This window comes from Panthera tigris, chromosome C1 (assembly GCF_018350195.1).
Source record: "Panthera tigris isolate Pti1 chromosome C1, P.tigris_Pti1_mat1.1, whole genome shotgun sequence".
Classification (NCBI taxonomy): Eukaryota; Metazoa; Chordata; class Mammalia; order Carnivora; family Felidae; genus Panthera; species Panthera tigris.
The window spans coordinates 70,052,450-70,073,713 of record NC_056667.1 but is presented as its reverse complement, the minus strand read 5'-3'; the positions used below and the strand labels follow the sequence as shown (position 1 = coordinate 70,073,713).

Here is a 21,264-nt window from a genome sequence, read left to right as displayed (position 1 = left end):
ATAGATCATCACTGAATTTTTTTTTTAAGAATTAAAAATTAATTGAGGACTTTTAAGTAGAATTTATAATTTTACTTTTTTTTTTGGCGGGGGGGGGCATTTGTGTTCTCTGCTATGGAATTTTTGTTATTTCAGTGATATTTGGCTGGTTTACATTTCTTTTAAAGTTATTCAGGGACCCTCTCCCCTGGATCTGAATACAGAATTGCCTTATCAAAGCACAATGAAAAGGAAAGTCAGAAAGAAGAAAAAGAAGGGAATCATTACAGCAAATGTTGCTGGGACAAAGTTTGAAATTGGTAGGTCTCCTCAGAATCATAATTGTTGGGGAAACTGGTTTGATGTTGAAAACAATGTAGAAATTCTGGAGATAATAATCTTTTGTGTAATTGATTTTTTTTATGTTTATTTATTTATTTTGAGAGAGAGAGGGTGAGCATGAGTGGGGGAGGGGCGGTGAGAGAGGGTGAGAGAGAATCCAAAGAAAGCTCTGTGCTGGCAGTGCAGAGCCTGATGCAGGGCTCAAACCCACCAACCATGATATCATGATGTGAGCCGAAATCAAGAGTCAGCTCAGCTTAACCAACTGAGCACCCAGGTGCCCCTGTAATTGATTTTTAAATGTATTCTATAAAATTTTCTATTTTATGAGACATTTAACATGTTAATAATCAGAAAGAACATCAATGTAAACATTGCTAAAAGCTTTAGCTATTAATGGGGTAGTATTCAATAGATGTGATTTTGATTAATACTTAGTTTTTAAATCAAGTATCAAATCAACATGAAACAGATTAAAATGTTAGATGCAAAATAAAAAAACACAAAATTTGAGATTTTTATTAAACAATGAGAACCTGGCTTAAGGAGTAAAAATATATTTCTCTCTGTGTTTTAAAAAATTCTTTTGATGATGCTGTTGCTTTTTATTAATGAAATTGCAGTTCTTATGTGTAAACAGTATCTGTAGTATAGAGAATAGATAAGAAGAATAATCATTTTAAATTAAGATACATTTGTCCAGCATTGCAAACAAAACTCTTAACAAATACCATAAGTACTCAAATAATCTTCCTCTCAACCATTTTGCACTAAAAGTTAAGGAAAATCATGTGAACCTCAAGGATGTTAATTATTCTTACCCTTATTAATCTTTGGGAATCTCATTTCATTTACAGTAATTCACCAAAGTTCTTGAGCAATCAGTGGAATACTTCAATGGAATTGAGGTCCCCTGATACTCTGTTCCAACAAGTGGTCCTCAGAGGAAGGGACTTGAAGCAAGTTAGCATGGGAGGGTGAAATATGAAAGATTCAGGGTTTATCTGCAGCATGTTTTCTAGGAACAAGAGTAAGGCGACTGTTGTTAAAGTGATTGATGGGTGGTGTTAACTTACCCTCTTGCTTTTACGGTTCTGGCGGGGTTCATAAGGAGCCTTGATCTATAGGAGAGTGTTTCAGTGCACTTCCCTGTCACTTTCCCAGGAAGTCTTCCCAGGGCTGAAGTTGCCTTAGCATTCTTTATAATGATTCCTACCTCCTTGCTGAGCCTGCTCATTTGTGTTTAACAAAATTCCTGTAGGGCCTTGAATCGGGGACTGTTGAGAGAATACAGTGCTAACTAAGTATAGGGGAGGGAAAGAGAGAATGGACCATGTGTCTAGGAGAAAATGCTACCTTGCTTTTCCCTTATTTAAGCTAGTGAATGCAACAGCGTACTTCTTACAATTTAATTACTGCTTCCTTGACAGTTGACTTATATAATGGAAATACACTTAAGCCGTTAGTCAACACACCTGTGTTTTTGCCCTGGTGTTGCCTATTTCCTCAGGCAGAAAACCTTGCTATAGTTCTAATAGTAATTTTTTATAACCATTGGCCAAACATTTCCACGTGTATTATTTCACTTAATCTTCCAAATAACCCTGCATATAGGCTGCATTACTCCCTTGCTCCCTTTCCCCCTGTCTTCCCTCACTCTAATAGTGACTTTGAAGTGGCTAATAGCCATAAGAAAATATGCATGGAAAAATAAAAACAGGAAAATAGGATGAATCTTGTGGCTGATAAGAATACAAAATACATTCCTTGAGACCCTCTATAGTTAGAGATGGATTTGACTCGCAGCCTCAACCGAAGCAAATATTAAAACACAATCCACTCTAGAATGCACAGCAGGAGATAAAATCATACTGGTTATTCAAAGGATATAGGACTTCTGTGTTCCTGTGTCTTGAGAGACGTTTTTCTTATAGTTCCTTATGAAGACACATTGTGGAAGAGTGAAGTGCATTTCCACAGTTCTATAATTAATACATTATGACATTTCACATGATTTTCTTAATATGTCCTTTATAGCAGAGTTGAAGAAACAAGCCCAGTGAGAGTTAGCAACTTACCCAAGTTCATACAGATGGCGAAAGTGGAACTTGAACCTGAATTCATTTCATTCCAGATTCAGTTTTCTTTTTACTGTATCATGCTGCCTAAGTAAAGTAAGAATTGAAATTTAAAATGAGAAACAAATGTATCTTCTGTATCTAAAATTTAGATAGTTGCATGGATTCCTATTTGTAAAACTTCTGCTTAGCCTCTGAAAGCTCTATGGGTCTAGGGAAAAAAAATCATGGGACAAATTGTGAGGAATGTATTTTTGGTAATTTTTATTAAATGGGGACAAAAAAGATCCGAGAAGCGGGTATGTGATATGCAAAGGGAAATGTGAGAAAGTGGTTCATATGGTTAATCTCTATTGTTCCAGTAGGGTGTTTGGCTTGGTAGAAGTTCAATGTGGAGGCAACTGTTTCACCTCCTTTTTAAAAGAGAGCTCCTAACACATCAGCCTTATAGGCATGGAGTTAGGCTTTAGGTGTCAACAACTTTCTATTTTGAAACGACACATTGAAGGGGTTTCTTTTCCATGTAGTGGAGGATGATATCCTTAAAAGATTCCAACTGATTTCTAAAATTTCAATTCAAACAAAAATTTGATTAAATAAATTAAACTTACTGGAGAAAAAAGTGACATTTTAACTCCCGACATTGTATTTTGAAGTTCGACTTTGTCAGCTCTCCAAGCTTTGAACTTCATAATGAAAGAGACTTATATATGACTGACCTTACATATTTGATTTTGTGAATCTAAAGAAAGAGTAGATCTTTTCCACTATGGCTATGTAACCTGAATGTCCTCAGCCTCACTGGTTCATGTATACATTTATGACCACGTTTGAGTAGCTCATTATACCTCCTCCTTCTAATTGCCACCTGCTCCAATCCTCTCTTTAAGGTCTTCTCAGTGATTTCTGAGCAGCCCCAGACAGTGTCTCTCCTATACTCAGGAGCAGGTCTACTCTTGGGCTGATGCTCTGGCCTCATTATTTTTTTCTGCTTATGAGCCAGTTAAAGGAGTCTCCCAGACTGTGTGGCTATTGCCCTTGCCCTTCCTGGGAGCCCTACGTGGCACGGCAGGTCCTGAGGCCTCAGCTCACTAACGCTGCATGGTGGTCTGGGGCAGACCAGAGAAGAACAGCCCTTTTCCAAACTCTTGCTTTGTACATTTTTACCTGGGCCTTCATAACAGCCCCAAAGGTTCCCAAGCCTCTCATGGAAAACTACTGCTCCAGCTCCACATTCCTCCCCCAGCCCCAACTTCACCCACCACCAATCACTGTTCCCTCCTTTTATGTCTGGGTTCTCAGAACCAGTGCATAAAAAGCCCTTTCCTTCTCCTCAGCCAAATAAGCAATCAGAGTCTCTAGGACTTGAGACCAACAGGTGTCTGTTCATCAGTTTTATGCCTGAGCCAGGTAGATTCAGACAACTGACCCCCAATTACCATTTTACGAAGGGTACCGGTATGTTTAAAAACATTTAAAAATAAAATGTTGAAGTGTATCTATACAGTTACACCATTCTATGAAGACTCAGAATTTTCGTTTAGTTTTTAAAAATATTTATTTATTTTTGAGACAGAGACAGCGCACGAGCGGGGGAAGGGCAGAGAGAGGGAGACACAGAATCTAAAGTAGGCTCCAGGCTCTGAGCTGTCAGCACAGAGCCTGAAGCGGGGCTCAAACCCACGAACCACGAGATCATGACCTGAGCCCGAGTCAGACTCCCAACCGACTGAGCCACCCAGGCACCTGTGCTTGTCTTTATTCTAAACTTGAAATTTGTTGGATATTAATTGTGATATTCAAGTCAGAGAGGGGCATATAAATAGTTTGTACTAAAAAACAAGCTTTCCTCTGAGCATAAATTCTTTCAATAGGATTAAAGGGTTAGGAGCAGATAGGAGGGCCAGTTTCTAGATCTCTGCTATGAATTCTGCTTCATTATTTCATATCCTGGGTCAACACAGCTGACTTGGTTTTAACTGCTAAAAATAATTTGAACTGGGGAGGTGGAAAGTAAAGGATAGGTCTAATGATCAGGGACTATTATTACCTTTTCCCTTTTGTACCTAGCCCAAGGTCACAAAAAAGCCCTGAAGTACATTTTCCTTAGTAGAGGTGTTGTCTCAGCTGTGTGTATGTTTTCACTGTGCCATGAATAATCCCTGAGCTCTTTAGCAATGTTGTGTACCCGCTAAATCTCGGAGGGCTGAAACCAGGGATTTTGAGTGCAACCTAAAAACAGTTCTCAGTTACTGTGAGTATAATTTGGCCCTAGATAAATTGTTGTAACTAAAAACAAGGTTATGCTATAACTAATGGATATTTTGCAAATGAAATACTGTGAGATAAAATTTGTGCATATCAGAAAATGTTTCCACAACGAATATACTTCAGAAGTATTTTAATTTTCATTTAACATAACCATTTACTTGCAGTTCGTTTAGTAATAGATGAAATGGGATTTATGAAAACTCCAGATGAGGATGAAACAAGCAACCTTATATGGTGTGATTCTGCAGTTCAGCAGGAGAAGATTGCCGAGCTGCAAAATTACCAGGTGGGGAATTAATCATGACCAATTATTGGTTATCAGGAAAGTTATATGAATTCCATTATAATTTTACTTAGATAGGGTTGGTTCTTAATGTGTTGACATATTAAATTTCAGTTCTAACTTACCCAAACAACCTGTTTTGTTGCTGTCCGGTTGTACTGACTCGTCACATAAGGCCTGAATTCTTTCAAATCGAACTTTTAACGTACCATGAGATCATGACCTGAGCCAAAGCCAAGAGTCAGATGCTTAACCGACTGAGCCACCCAGGTGCCTCATAACCTCTTTCCATCTTTAAGGAAGAATGAATAGGAGAAAAGTCTTCCTACACTGCTGCTTTGTGTTATGCTTAAAGATGGGTGATGTGGAGTAGCTTGCACAGACAGATCAGGAACTAGAAGTACCTTACCATGTCTGCTATGTGCAGTCTGGCTTCATTCTTTGATTTTTAGAATGTAATGCAAGCATATTAAAAAAATAGACATCAAACTAAAAAGCCAAATACACAGAACTTTAGACAACTGACATTTTGTATAGTTCTTTGTTAGTGTGGTGGGAAATACAAAATTGACCATAGGGAACAAACAAGGCCATTTTCACCAATATTTATACAATGCTTATCTGTATGAATATAGAAAATTGAGGGTAATAGAAATAATTTGGACATAGAATTACTAGTTATTTGATACAGAAAATTGTAACTTTGATACCTGTGTAAATACCCTTTTCTGATTTCTGAAAAAATTTGCAATTTCATTCTTTGCTTATTGTAGATTCTTGAATTCTACAGATTCCTTGTAGGTCATTTAATTTTAAATGTTTTACGTTAATAGCTTTAAAAAAATATTTAACTCAGAAGATGGATGTAACTCTATTATAGTATAAATGAATATATTCATTAAGTCAATGAGAACATTAATGTTTACCTTTTTATTTTCCAGAGGATCAACCATTTTCCAGGAATGGGGGAGATCTGTAGAAAGGATTTCTTAGCAAGAAATATGACCAAGTAATCTTCATTTACTTATAATAGAGAATTTCTTATAATTTTTGAAATTTGCATTTTCAATATTATAGTGTATCTTTCACCAGGTTACATTGATTTGAAATGATACTTTGATGGAAGAGAGAACTCTAGAGTTAGCAGGGGTTAGAAGTTCCCTGGTTCTTCCTTCACTTTACAGAGGAGGTAACTGAGTGTCACAAAAATGACTATCTTGCACAAGTCAAACAAATAGTTAATAGCAAACCTGGAGCAGAATCCTAGTCTCCAGAATCTTAGGCTTATTTTTACTGCAGTTTGGCAACATAATACACTGTGTGTGTGTGTGTGTGTGTGTGTGTGTGTGTGTGTATGTGTGTGTGTGTGTGTATTCATATACTGGTTGTTGAGCATCTAACATGTGCAAGACACTGTAGTAGGTGAATTTGTATGCATTCATACATATAGACACATGTGTATGTGCCTACCCAGGGATATACATAAATTTGTCTGAGACCAGTGTTTGGAGTAACAGTCTTTTATAGGAAACACTGTTCACAAGTTCTCAAGTGTTATACCAAATGAACTGCAGAATTTTTAACGTGATGTATATTTATATTGATTACATTGTTTTTAGTTTAAGGAAGTTAAGTGATAATTTGAGAACATTTTTAGAAAGAAAATTCAGAAAGGTTAGTAACCTTGGTGTGTAATTAGATATTTATATGCATCATGTGACAGTTTATACATCCATTCCCTCAACAAATATTTTTTGCATATCTACTGTAGACTAGAGACTGCTAACTTTGAGGTAAAGAAGACAAATAAAGCCTAGTCCCTGCCTAGAACTCAAATTTTAATAAGGGAGAAAGAGTGATACATATAATACAGTTTGATGGTGCCACATTAGGGGCAGAGTCAGTGTATGGTGGTGACAAAGATGATGACAGAGGTCATTTCTAGGAGAGCAGGGAAGGCTTTCTGGAGAAATGAAAATCAAAATGGATATCGAAAAGTATATAAGAGTTTATTCTTTGAAAAGAAGTCAAGGAGTCTGTAGGCAAAAACAACAGTGGTAGAAACTTTATGGAGGCTTAAACCAACATGATATGTTTGGGGAACTTTTAAGCAGTTTCTGTGGTTTTATAGGGTGTCAGGAGGCTTAGCCTGAGATGATGCTGGAGATAAATGCAAAGGCCAGGCTGCGGATGCCATGTAACTATATTTTGTTCAATTATTTAATTATTGATTCTTTAATCTATTTAACTACTCAGCAAACATTTGTGTTTATCCTGAGAGAAGTGAGACTTTTTTTAATGGATTTAAACAGAGAAATGATATGTTTTAGATAATCTTGGTGGGACTATAGATAATGGACTCAAAGAATGTAGAAAGGAGGAGAAAGCCCTGGAGTAGGTGATTGTCAACATCTAATACACTAAAGGAGAGATAGTGGTAATGGGGAAGAGAAAATACATCTGGAAAATACGAAAGAGATAGAATTGACAGGACTGGAAAGCTGCTGTGATGTGAGAATCCAAGGGGAGTAGAGAAATGTTCAAGATGACTGGTAGGTAGCCTTCTGGTTTAGGAGATCATGAAGGTACAACACTTTAGTAACATAGGGATTATAGGAAGAACGGACATCAGAGGAATGGAAATTACCTCTGTAACGTTTGGGACGTGTTTCACTGAAGTCATTTACTTTCATCTAACACATACTTATTAAATATAATTTTTATATGTGAGTCACTGTGCTGGCCTCTGGGCTCATGAGGTGATCAAAAGCAGACTTGAGGCTTTTACAACATTGGGTTGCAACTGTGATAAGTGCTATGAAATAAAGGTACACAGTTGTAAGTCAGTGCATAGTGAAGGACTTCTGGCTTAGGGAGGCATTGGAGACTTTCCCCAAGGAAGTGATGTGGAAGCCTAAATCTGAATCCTGAGTAAGAGTTTATTGGTAAAATGGTATATAACAGCTTTCTGGGCAGGAAGAATAGTATGGGCTAAGGTCATGTTTGTGCAAGAAAGCAGGAATAGTCAGGATACTGAAATAAGGCCAAGTGTAGCTAGAGCACAGAGACATAGATGGGGACTAGGAGAGATTAGTTGAAGTGTGATGTTTAGGATTATAGTCCTTATCCCAAATTCCACAGGAGAGGAGGGGGAGATGAAATTGGTAATATGAGGAGATTTGCATTTCAAAAAGATCATTCTATCTGTTTTGTAGAGAACAGAAGTCTGTATGGTCAGGAGAGTCAAGAAAGTTGAATGTAGACCCATTAGTAGGCTATTAAAAATAGGCAATTTCTTATTTTTATAGAATCTTTGGAATTCTCCTTAAGGAAAAAATAATCTTCTGTTAGATTGAGAGTTATGACCTATTTGAGAATTAACTAAATTACATGTTTAATATCATTTAGTAAATCCATGACAGCTATGAGCAGAAATTATTCCATATTTCCAAATTCCAAATTTCCAAAAGAGACTGCATGTCTCTTTTGAAGCTATCCATTTTTACATCAAATGATTTGTGCTAGATTGCTAAATGGAATAAAGTGTTTCTCTTCAATATATGTGTGCTTGGATTTTTTCCAAATATATGTGTGAAAGAATGGTATCACTCATAAATACTATATGATTAGTTTAAAATAGATTATTTTAATGAAAACTTTAAATTGATCTAATTTCATATCATTGGTAAAAATATAATAAATACACTTAAAGGTATTGGAAACAAAAACATGGACATTAGCACTGTTACTGTGCTTCCTTTAGATATATGTGTGTGTGTGTGTTTTCCAAACCAGTCAATGTTAGCCTATATTGTACTGAAATTAATTAGCTTGTTGGCTTATTCTGGATTTGATAGATGGAGTTGGTAATTACTTCCCTTATTATAATGGAAATATAAGTTTTTTACAGAGTTCTTTTGAAAGAGCACTTGAAATATAACCATAGGAGCCTACAGTTGTGGAGGCCAAGTGGCTCATGCATTCCACACCCTCCTTTTAGAATTTAGGCCCTACCTCTGTGCATACCATATATGGTGCTTCCATTTTAGTTTTGACTAATCTCATTTGAAGACAGTGTCATCTCATCTATAAAAGACTTATGTACATTTATTAAAAAGAACTTCCTTGAAACAATCAGATTTTCTTTGATTATATTTTAAAATATCTTCATTTTCAGTGGGAATCAATATGTACAAAACAGTTAACAATTGAGATTAATCAAAAGTAAACATTTTATACCTAGTTTTATCCTTATGTTTCAAATAGGCAGCCTGGTTTTTAGCAAATATAAAAATATCAGGACATACGTTGCAGCCATAAAACCACATGTATAGGCATATGTAGTTCATATGAACAAAGAAACACAAACTTCTAGTATACTTAGGCTTCACATGGTTTTCTCAGAAAGGTAGTTAAACTTCAAAAAACACTGGAGTAAAAGATGATCAAAGCCACTCCTTGAGGACTCAAAATCATCTTTAAAGAAGCAATATGAATGGCACACCATTTCCTGGTACCCGTCCTGTCATCCCAGATGCAGAGTTAATTACTATTTCCACATATTACCTTGCCATGTATGTCTTTATTGTATCTATCACATTGTATTTAATAGCCTATATGTGAATTCTTTAGAGTTAAGACCATATTAAATTATCCTAATATCCCCAGTGCCTAGCATAAAGTATATACTTAAATAATATACCAATATATAAATTAGTACATAGGACAGAGGTTCTTGTCTATTTTTTTTTCACTGATGTATCCTTCCAGTGTCTAGAATAATGCCTAGCACATAGTAGGTGCTTTACAGACATGTGTTGAATGAATCAATAAATGAAAAGAAATGGAGGGAATTTAAATCCTTGTAATAAATGTCAGTAGCACAGAGAAAGAAAATTTAGACAAGTTTGAATGGAAATTACTTTTCATATTATCTCTAATTTACAGAATGATCAAGTCCCGGCCTCTGGATTATACCTTTGTTCCTCGAACATGGATCTTCCCTGCTGAATATACACAATTCCAGAACTATATGAAAGAATTGAAGAAAAAGAGAAAGCAGAAAACTTTTATAGTAAAACCAGCTAATGGTGCAATGGGTCATGGGTAGGTATTTATCACCCAGAACATATAAAAGTTTTTGAAAAATTGGGGAAAAAGAATAAATGTGAACATTCATTCATGGTTGAATATGAAAAAAATAATAAAATGGGTCTTTGTTGCTTTTTTGGGACTAAATATAAATATTTAATGAGCCATTTTACCCTGTCCCACAGGCTTCAGTAATTCATTTTAAAAATTAAATCAACAGGTTGTGAGACTTTAATAGGAGACAATAAAAAGATGTCTTCTAATTTTTTCTTAAACATAGAATTTTACATTTATAATAATTTAAGAGTAAACTTGGAGGGTAAAATTCAGTTGATGTGGTAGACCTAAACTGACTCAAAGAAAGAAATGGCAAGGGACTTACTCTTTCAATACCTAGAAATTTTAAAGCAAAATATGTATCCTCTTCGCTTTACAAATAAGTTTTTTTCTTTAGGTACCATGGTAATTGAATTGAAATTGAATAAAGCACATTTTAAGCTAAGACATGTTTAAGAACTAGACATGTTAGCTGAGCATAGATTTTACAACTTAATATTCCTGTTTCCTTTTGCTTTCTAATGTTAGTTTATTGCAATGTTTGTTTGTTTGGTTGTTTGTTTGTTTCAAAGAAAATGTGGCTGAGGTTGCTTTTAATAAAAACACATGAGTTATTTTAATTGTTTGATTAAAAAAAATTTTTTTTAACGTTTATTTTTGAGAGAGAGAGACAGAGAGACAGAGAGCAAGCTGGCTAGGGGCAGAGAGACAGGGAGACACAGAATCTGAAGCATGCTCCAGGCTCTGAGCTGCCAGCATAGAGCCCAACGTGGGGCTTGAACTCACAAACTTTGAGATCATGACCTGAGCCAAAGTCAGATGCTTAACGATTGAGCCACCCAAGTGCCCCAGTTGTTTGATTTTTAAAATGCTGTGGTGAAAAAAGATGTTTGGAAATGTAACTGCCAGGTAAATTATTGTTCAACAAATTTCCTTGTAATTTTTAATCATAATTTAATCAAATTATTTTAACCGTGGCTTATGTAGTATTAGTGGGAATTGTATATTAATTGTTTAAAGTTGGCTTGCTAAATGCTTGTATCAAAGGAAAATTTTTTGGGTGGGGCTTAGTAGATGTTCACATATTTCTAAATTTTAATGTTAATCATGTTTATATTTATATGTGCTAATATTTAATGTCAAAACATTATAAATAAGTAACAGTTTGGTTTGATGACAGTATAAAAATAGCTGAAAAAGCATACTGTATACATTCTGTGCTGCCAGAGTTTATCTCATGTAATGTAGCTGTACATAGTAAGGGACACCTCTCTCTGTGGTGTCCTTGCTGGTCTTCTGTTTAGTTGTTCTATCCATTATTGAAAGTAGAGTATTGAAGACTGTAACTGATATTGTTGAACTGTTTCTTTTTTCAATTCTATTGGTTTTTGCTATATATGTTTTGGAGCTCTGTTGTTAGGTGCATATATGTTTATAATTACTATGTCTTATTGATACATTGTATTTTTTATTATTATATATTGTCCTTCTTTGACTCTTGTAATAATTTTTGTCTTAAAGTCTATTTTGTTTGATACTAGTTTAACTACTCCAGCTCTCTTTTGGTTACTGTTGGCATAGGATATCTTTTCCATTTGTTCATTCTCTTTGAATCTAAAGTGAATCTCTTGTAGACAATGTGTGGTTGGACTATGTTTTTTTGTTTGTTTGTTTTTGTTTTTGTTTTCGTTTTTGTTTTTTTAAATACATTCTGCCAAGTCTTGGCTTTGCTTCTATATAGCGCTGTCCTTCTTTATGTTGTTTTTGTCATGAATTATATTTGCATATATTGTGTGCCCATCAACATAGATTTATAATTATAGTTTAATGCAATTGTATTTTAAATAATATAAGGAAAAAAATAGTTTCAAACCTAAACTACATTAATAGTGACTTTTATATTTACTTATGTAGTCACCTTTACCAGGTGTTTTTTATTTCTTTGTGTGAATTTGAGTTACTATTTTGTGTCCTTTTATTTCAGCCAGAAGGATTCACTTTAGCATTTCTTATAGGCCACATATACTAGTAGCAAACTCTTACCAGTTTTTATCTGGAAATGTCTTAATTTCTCCTTCAATTTTGAATATTTCTACAAGATAAAGAATTGTTGGTTTGCAGTTCCTCCAACCCCCCCCAACCCCCCACTCCTTTCTGTCAACACTTTGAATAATAGGTCATCTCACTGCCTCTGGTCTCCATTGTTTCTGATGAAAAATCAACTGTTTATCTATTGAGGATCACTAGGGTTTGATAAGTAGCTTCGTCTTGCTACTTTCAAGGTTCTCTTTGTCTTGGCTTTGGACAGTTTTATTATAATATGTTCTAGTGTGGATGTCTTTGAGTTTTATCCTACTTGGAGATCATTGAGGTCTTTGGATGTGTAAGTTAATATTTTTCATCAAATATTTTTCTCTCCTCTCCTTTTGGGATTCCCTTTTGAAGCTCTGTTCATTTTTTTCATTCTTTTTTTTTTTTTTTCCTGTTTCTCAGACTAGTTAGTCTCAATTGACCTAAACTTTAAATTCACTGATTTTTTTTTTACTTCTTAAATCTTCTGTTTAATCTCTCTAATGAATTTTTTGTTCCATGAATTTTTTTTAACTCCAGAACTTCAGTTTGGATCCTGAAATAACTTCTTTCTCTATGGACATTCTCTATTTCATGAGATATCATTCTCATGATCTCCTTCAGTTCTCTGTACATTGTTTCCTTTAACTATTTGATTTAAAACAGTTGATCTAAATAGTTGATGGTCTAGTAAGCCCAATGTCTGGCTTTCTATTAATTGGTAATTTTCATGCCTATGAGCCATACTTTCTTTTTTCTTTGCATGACTTGTAAATTTTTTTATTGAAAACTGGACATTTAGAATGTTAATAATGTAGCAACTCTGGAGATCAAATTCTTCCTCCTTTACAAGGCTTTTCTTGCTGCTTATTATGGTTGTTCTTTATTTGTTTAGTGATCTTTCTGAAATAATTTTGTGAAGTCTGTATATTTTGTTGTGTGTGGCATTGAAGTTCCTGTTCTTTTAGGTCAGTACTCACCTAGTAAGTGAACAGAGCTTTCCTCAAACACTTGCAGCCAAAAAACAAAGAAACAAAAACCCAAGAAAACCTCCCCCAAACCAAACACTCCCAATCTTTGCAGATGGTGTGTGTGTGTGTGTGTATGTATGTATATTGGGACATGTCTTCAACACTTAACTAGACAGTCTACAACTCTGCCTTATTCTCATTTCCTGCTCCTTCATTAACAACCAGAACCTGATGGACCTCTCAAGAGAGCTTTGGGTCTCTCAAGTCTTTCCTGAGCAAGCACTTAGCCCTGGGCACACACACGGTCTTCTAAATTCTCAGAAATGTCTGAGTTTTTCAAAGCTTTTATTCCCCCAAGATTCTCATACTTTACTCTTTCTTCCCAATCTTTTTAGTTAGTATATTGGTTTCCCCAACCTTTATTGGTTGCCATAGGCAGCAGGAACTATAATGCATTTGTCTTTAAAGGTTTTCAATAATGCACTCCCTCCCCCCACCTCCATGTAGCTGCCTCAACACTGGGAGAGTTCCCGTTTAGACAAAATATAATCAAGTTTGAGTTCCTTCAGGATATGACCACACAGGTGAAAAACAAACAAACAAGCAAAACAAACAAAAAACTACCACAAGAATAAAGTCTATTCTGCAGTCTAGAACCAGTACTTGTACTAGGAACATGAATTATTCTTCAAGGCCACTGCTGAGCCGAGGTTGAGAGATGGGACCAGAGTGAGTTAAAATGCCACAAAGCTGTTTTACATAGATTCAGCTGTTTTTTTGTTTAAGTGTTCCCTGGTTGTCACAAGCTTTTGGTCAGTTTCCAGAGTTCCAAAAAAAGTTGATTCTGACAATTTTTTGGCTGTTTTTGCTTTTGTAGGGGGACAGACTTTGGAATTCCCTACTCTACCATTTTTCTCTTTAGTATTATCTGTAGCTTTTTAAACATCTTGACACCATATCAAATTATCCTTTTAATTCTTTTTTTTTTAACTTAGGATTTCTTTGATAAGAAATGGTGACAAACTTCCATCTCAGGATCATTTGATTGTTCAAGAATACATTGAAAAGCCTTTCCTAATGGAAGGTTACAAGTTTGATTTACGAATTTATATTCTGGTAACATCATGTGATCCACTGAAAATATTTCTCTACCATGATGGACTTGTGCGAATGGGGACAGAGAAATACATCCCACCTAATGAGTCTAATTTGGTAAGTGACACCAGCTAGAATCGATGATTTTATTCGTTTGTTCAACATGTACTTTTTAAAGTACCCATTGTTTATAATGATTATATGAATCCAAGTCCCTTTTCCCCAGTTTTTATAGTCAGGAATTGTGTGCATAAACAAGACTGCTTCTAATTTATAGACAGCTTTGTGAAAATTAGAAAGAATGATGTCTCCTCCAGCAGGCTAATTAGGAGAAGGCACTCCCTCTGGGTGCTGTGAGCATAAGGATGGATTTCAAAGCACACACGTGTATGTAAAGGGCTTGTGTAGAAATGACATATACACATGTGTATACAGTGACCCTATATAAAAATGGATTTCAAAGCACATATGTGTATACTTTGGATAGAAATGCCTTATTTAGAGATATATGTAGAAATAATATCTCATTGAGAAGTACAGACAAAGTGTCATGGGGTTGAGTTTCGGGATAGTTTGTGTTTAGCTCCTCATGGAGAAAGCTTTGAGAAAGCTTTACATGAAAGGTACAGTTTAACATGTAGGATGTGGGAGAAAGTGTATGAAACAGAGGAAGCAAAAGTTATCAGAAAGTAGAGTTGTTAAGTTTTGTTTGCACAAATGAAAAGATGGCAAATTTACATTCACCAAATGTGAAGTAGAGACATAAATTGGCAGTTTCTGGGTGCATTGTAAAATCTATTAAATGGAACTTTCTGTAGTTATTTTTCCATTAAGATTTCCTTTGTGCCGTCATAACATGTAACTGTGGTTTATAATTTATGAAGGTCAAGCTGTAATTCGTTATGACAATTTTTCATGCAAATAACAAACTTTGATTTATAGTAAACTGTAATTTATTATCTATACTTAAAAGTTTAGTTAACCTCTACCCTGTTTTTGGATCTGCTAATTATAGTAAAAGTTACAAGTAATTAAGTATCGTTTCCCATTTTATCAAAGGCCTGGTTATTGTTCTCTTCCAATGTTATACACAGAATTAATTGCATTAAGAGTGGTCATATTTTAAAAATTACATAATGACTGATCATAAATGTTGCTATGTTCAATTAACTGAGAAATATAAACCTGGCAAAGGAAGAATAAGGGAACTGTCAAATAAGGGAACTGTTTCCACTGGAAAGGAAGATAAAAGAAAGAACCATCTCTTTAAAGTCATAAGGTGTGAATATATCCAGTCACCAAGTAATATTTGAACTCTACTGCGTTCCAGGCATTGTGCTGGTTTTGGAAAAACAGTGACCAAGACAGATACAGTGCTTGACCTCTCAAAAGCAACAGTCTAGTGGGGAGGCAGAAAATAAAATAAGCAGTTATAATACCTAATGGTAAGTGTAATGGTCTAAGAAACTGAGGGTGCTATGGCAGTGCATAGCAAGAGCATCTAACCCAGTTGGAGATAAAGGTTAGAAAAGGAGTTCGTAAAGTGAAATACGAACAACGAAGGGTCAGCCAGGCTGGGGGGGGGGGGGGGTGGGATGGAACTCCAGAGAGAAAAATGGCCCAGAGATACGGTATATCTGGAGAAAGCAGACATGTTCAGTACTGCTCTATACAGACTATGAAGGGGTGGGTGTTCAGAAATGAGTATGAAGATCCTAGAGCACAGATCTTTCAGAGCTTTTTAGGCCATGTCTAGGATTTGGGGATTTAACCTAAGAAGAAAGGGAACATTAAAAGATTTTAAAGAAGGAAAGGAGGAATGAGATTTTTGTCTTCAAAAGTTCACCTAGTCTGTAGTGTGGGGAATGTGAGATGGGGGTGTAGGTGGATGGGGGAGGTGAGGGTAAGGAAAAAGCTGTTGTTTATACTAACCACATGTGAGAGAAAAGATGGCCTTATTTGAAGTAACAGTAGTAGGGCTAGCCAAAGAATAAGAACATAGATCTAAGATACATTTATGATAACATGGATAGCATTGATATAATAATATACTGTGAGGTTGGATTTGTAGAACAAAGGAAAGGGAGAGAGAAAGTAAGGATAAAAACTCAAGATTTTTGGCATGGGCAGTCGGGTAGATGGGGTGTTATTCACCATGATAGGTAATATAGGGCTATTAAAGGTCTTGCAAGCTGGTGTGTTTGGTTCAACATGCCTGCAAGGGCCTCCAAATGGATCTATGCTATAAGCATTTGGATGTATAGTATAGGTCTGGAGTTGAGACAAGAGAACTGAGCTATAGGCCTAATTTGAGACTTGTCAGCTCTTAGATTATAATTAAAATAATTGATGTGGGGAAGAATGGGTTATAATACATGTGAGGCAGGTAGTCATGTTTTAAGAGAAAAGAGTAAGGGAAGACATAGGAAAGGGTGAGATATGGAAGCTCATTTAGGTGACAAAGTGATTTATTCTAATATTTTAAATTATATGTATATGATTTACTTAAGTACGCTGAGTTAGGAAATCATAAGGAAAGACCATGAGTCAGCAAATGTATCTCACTTTGCCAAGTGCTTTTGAATCATGTACTCTGTGGCTCTGGGTCACATGTACGAAGAATGATCTCCTAGATAAATGTCAATGTTCCTTACATATCTTTAAAATTCAAAAGTTCACTTTTTTCAACTTCACGATCAAGTTCCTAGATTAAGATATGAAAAAGTAAAAAAAAAAAAAAAAGAAGTACAAAATTTTATCTAAAGTGAGATCACGGTTATGTAAAAGGTAAGCTTAAGAAAAAATGCTGGAAAAAATAAACCAAAATGCTCTCATTGGTGGTTTTTGGATGGCATAATGCTGCATGTTTGTTTCTTTTTCCTATTTCCAATTTTTAAAATAGTGAGCATATATTTTATAAAGAGCTGTGTGTGTTTATAAGAATTAAATATGGGTAAACTACATATAAGGAGATCATAAGACAGAATTTCAAACATTGAAATATAGTAAACATTTATTTTTTGCTACCAATGTAGCAGTTGGCAGGTTCTTGAAAAGTTTTGTGCATCCCAATTCATTGTATTGAGCCTATATGCTAAAAAATAGGGTGGAGAATATTTATATCCTATTCATACCTTGCAGGTTGCTATTTGATTTATAGCTATTTTCACTGCTTATGGCTAATGTCCAACTGGCAATAAAATGCTTAGAAGGGGATTTTTGTCAAGGTAGATGTGAAATTGGAATTTCTAATCCTACTTACAAAGCGACTGTTTTAAGAAAAATGCACAGTTCCATTTCTTACTCACTTTTTTCATTAGGATAGCTAGAGTTTTTATTACTGCTAATATTATTTATCTTAAAAAATTCTTGCCAAATAGAGAACCCCCTCAAAAATTATTTTCCAATTTTTTTAAACTTAGAAGTGATTTCTATTTTGGAAACTAGGAAATGCTGTAGTTTGATTAATTTCCTTTTTCTTCAAATCAAGCAGTTAAAATTAGACAAGTGTAAGATTTATGCTCTTTCTTTCAAATATCACTTAGTTTAAAGCTTTTTCCAAGTTTCATTAGGGCAGAGACTGTGTCTGTCTTGTTCATCTTTGTATCCTCAGTGCCCAGTACAAGTTCTTGGAGATAGTAAGTAGGCACTCCTTAAATATTGTTTAATGATGAAAAAATAAATTCTTAATTAGCAATGGCGCATGGGTTAGTAAACAGCATGTAGCTGAGATGATAAGTTCTGCACATTTGCATTGAAGATATGAATACTGTAGATGGAAGTAACTGCAATGGAAATAAAATATGATGCAAATATACTTTGCTATTAACAAGCCTAAATAATAGCCATGTACATGAAATATTTGTTCATTGTGAAGCACCCTGCTATTTAAAGTAATTTCTGAGAATAGGATCATGAGGACAGAATTTATAGATTTGATGAATGTCTATGATAGATTGGTAGGGAACCATTAGATGTGTCTTAGTTGACAGTTACGAGAGGTTTTAAATTTTGGATTACTTTTCCGGTTTATTTGAGGATAACAGTATCAACAAATGTAAGACTATAAAGAGACCAAGGCACGGCAGCTCCAATAAAGAGCACTATAAATTTATACTGTTAATCATTTGGACTCTGTACAGCATTGTGTGGTGCCTCTGTTTGCTGGCTGTAAGTGCACTCTGTCTTCGAATGAGTTCAAGTGGCCTCCTGGTCAGCGTGGGAGGGCAGAGGTTGTGTTTGGTAGTCCTGCCTTTTGGTTTATGCTACTTACTTGAACTTTCATTTTTTTTTTTTTTCTTTTAAAAGATATAGAATGCTCTGTCAGAAAATGCCCTTCCCCAAACAAATTTGGGTGAAAACTGTAAGTGACTAAAGATGTTAAAAATAAATATGAAAACTGGGGAGCCTGGGTGGCTCAGTCGGTTGATGGCTGACTTCAGCTCAGGTCATGATCTCGTAGTCCGTGAGTTCGAGCCCCGCGTCGGGCTGTGTGCTGACAGCTCAGAGCCTGGAGCCTGTTTCAGATTCTGTGTCTCCCTCTTTCTCACCCTCCCCCGTTCATGCTCTGTCTCTCTCTGTCTCAAAAATAAATAAACGTTAAAAAAATTTAAAAAAAAATAAATAAATATGAAAACAAATAGCATTTTTCCTGCTTAGCAATGTAGAATTTCATGCTTTCATGTAATAACTTTGTATATTCGTATTATTTTAATACTTTAAAAAATGCTTATTTATTTATTTTGAGAGAGAGAGAGAGTGTCCAAGTGGGGAAGGGGCAGACAGAGAGGGAGAGAGAGAATCCCAAGCAGGCTCTGCGCTGAGCAGAGCCCAATATGGGCTCAATCTGATGAACCATGAGATCATGACCTGAGCCGAGATCAAGAGTCAGACACATAGCCAACTAAGCCAATACTTTTTATGGTAGATACATTTTGAACAATATATAAAGTAACTTTGTAGATGACTATATTTGTAATCCTTTTATTGGAAATTTGCCGTTTCGCTTAATTTGAAACCTAAGTCATCGTGAAATTGTCAATTTGTATGTTTTAAATTTTAAAAATGTCTTTCATCTTTGGATGCTTTATGTTCTGTGAAACCTCACAGTTCTAGAGTCTCATAGGTGATAACTTTGGTTCTTACTTGTTACAGACGCAGTTATACATGCATCTAACAAACTACTCTGTGAACAAGCACAATGAGCGTTTTGAAAGGGATGAGACTGAAAACAAAGGCAGCAAACGTTCCATCAAGTGGTTTACAGAATTCCTACAAGCAAATCAACATGATGTTGCTAAGTTTTGGAGTGATATTTCAGTAAGATTATACCATTTCACAATTATAAGTGTCTTTCCTCAGATTAATTTAAAGGATCATCAGCATTTTAAAAAAGAACAGATTACATTAGGTTGGACAAATGAAGTATTGTCATGAAGGAGGTAGGAATTATGACAGACCTTGATGAGCAGTGTTTCTTCTGCTAGATGGGAGAAAGGGGTACTAGGTATAAGCAGAAGCATAGATGTAGGGGAATTGGGAAAAGTGGCCCAGGTCAGCACATATGGTATTTGTGGGAATTTTGTGGGGATTTATGGCTGAAAAGATATGTGGAGGCAAAATTTTAAGTGTGAAAATCAATGGTTAACTTGGTAGGCAGTAAGGATTCAACCTTTCCAGATTTTAAGGGAGAAGAGAAATAAGGCCAAAGACCCTGAATTTAAAAGATAAATCTGAAGATGGGTGTGGGACGGGTTAGAGTAAAGACTAAGAGTAGGTAAAGGAGGGCACCGGGGTGTAGTTTAAGTGAAAAGAGTGGCCTGAGGTGAACCAGCTCAGAGTAGAAGAGGTGACAACAAAGTAAACATTGAGGTTAACTGAATGTCCAAAATCGGGGAGAAGTATTCAGAGATTCCTCTGCAGTTTTAAGGAGGAGTTATAGGGAGCATGGGTTGGCTTTATCTGAAGTAGAGTAGAGAGGAATTAATTTTGAAAAGATGTAGAGCTTAGTTTTGCAAGTGAGGGAAAAGAGTTCTATTCATTTATTCATTCCATTCATTCTTTCAGTCACTCAGTAAACATTTATTGAACCCATAACCTTGTTTCTGACTGATAATTTGAAGATTTAGAAGATACAGCTCCAGTCCTCAAGAAATGTAAGAGTTTTGTAGGAAAGACCCACATACAAATTGTTAATAAAATATACCATAGCACGTACAACAGAGGCATATGTTGGATTCTGTGGGAATGTAGAGGAAGGCCACATATAGTAACTTTCCGTGGGAAGGGATAGGAGGAGGACTCCCAAGAGGCATTGGCACCCGAACTAAGTTTGTAAAAGTTCACGAGGCTATGATAATGAGGTCTAGAGATTTATTGTACTTGAAATGTTTTCTCAGGTAGAAAGATTAAGCAGGTAGTTAAAAGTGCATGTTTGAAGCGTAATTGATAATTAAAGCCATGGCAGTGGATGACACTGCAAATAAGGGTAAAGAGGGAAAAGAAGCAGATCTGAGAAGATAACCTGGGTGAAACCGCCCCTTTATAAATCCTAGCAGAAGTATCACAATGGTATTCAAAGTTAGAAGAGTGTGTTTCTTGAAAGTACTTAATACGGTAGGATTATGCAATATGATTTAGCTTTTCTTTGGGAGCGGATACTGTATAATTTAAATAAATCTATCACGGAAAATGCACATGAAAGTTTATAGTTAATTGAATTTAGTTCTCTTGAGATAATTAGAAAAATCAGCGTCATTAGACTTATCCTTTTCTTGTTTTGTTGGTTGAATTTCTTATACCTTATTTTCTATACCACAGAATGTAAATCCAGAGGTCCTTTGGTGTCAGATAAGTAAAAGGAGTGAAATGGTCTGGATAGAGAGTATGCAGGGAACTATGGTAACTTGAAGTGTATGAGAAGTCTGAAGGGGGTGGACACTACTCAGCACCAGCCTTTGGTTGCCACATGGTATTGTGGGCCCAGTGTGGTTCATTCTTCTAATTTGACAATACAAGCTCTAAGTCT

At 35.5% G+C, this 21,264-nt stretch overlaps 1 protein-coding gene across 2 annotated transcripts in view; it reads left to right on the top strand.

Annotated features, from left to right (window-relative positions):
- TTLL7 (tubulin tyrosine ligase like 7) overlaps window positions 1–21,264 on the top strand; it is a 142,008-nt gene that overhangs the window by 48,033 nt on the left and 72,711 nt on the right. For both annotated transcript variants that reach the window (XM_042997676.1, XM_042997677.1), the window contains exons 3-8: window positions 168–299; window positions 4,835–4,956; window positions 5,895–5,962; window positions 9,901–10,059; window positions 14,138–14,354; window positions 19,392–19,556. In XM_042997676.1, coding sequence (XP_042853610.1) covers window positions 168–299; window positions 4,835–4,956; window positions 5,895–5,962; window positions 9,901–10,059; window positions 14,138–14,354; window positions 19,392–19,556 — 863 coding nt within the window. The remainder of the gene's footprint in view (window positions 1–167; window positions 300–4,834; window positions 4,957–5,894; window positions 5,963–9,900; window positions 10,060–14,137; window positions 14,355–19,391; window positions 19,557–21,264) is intronic.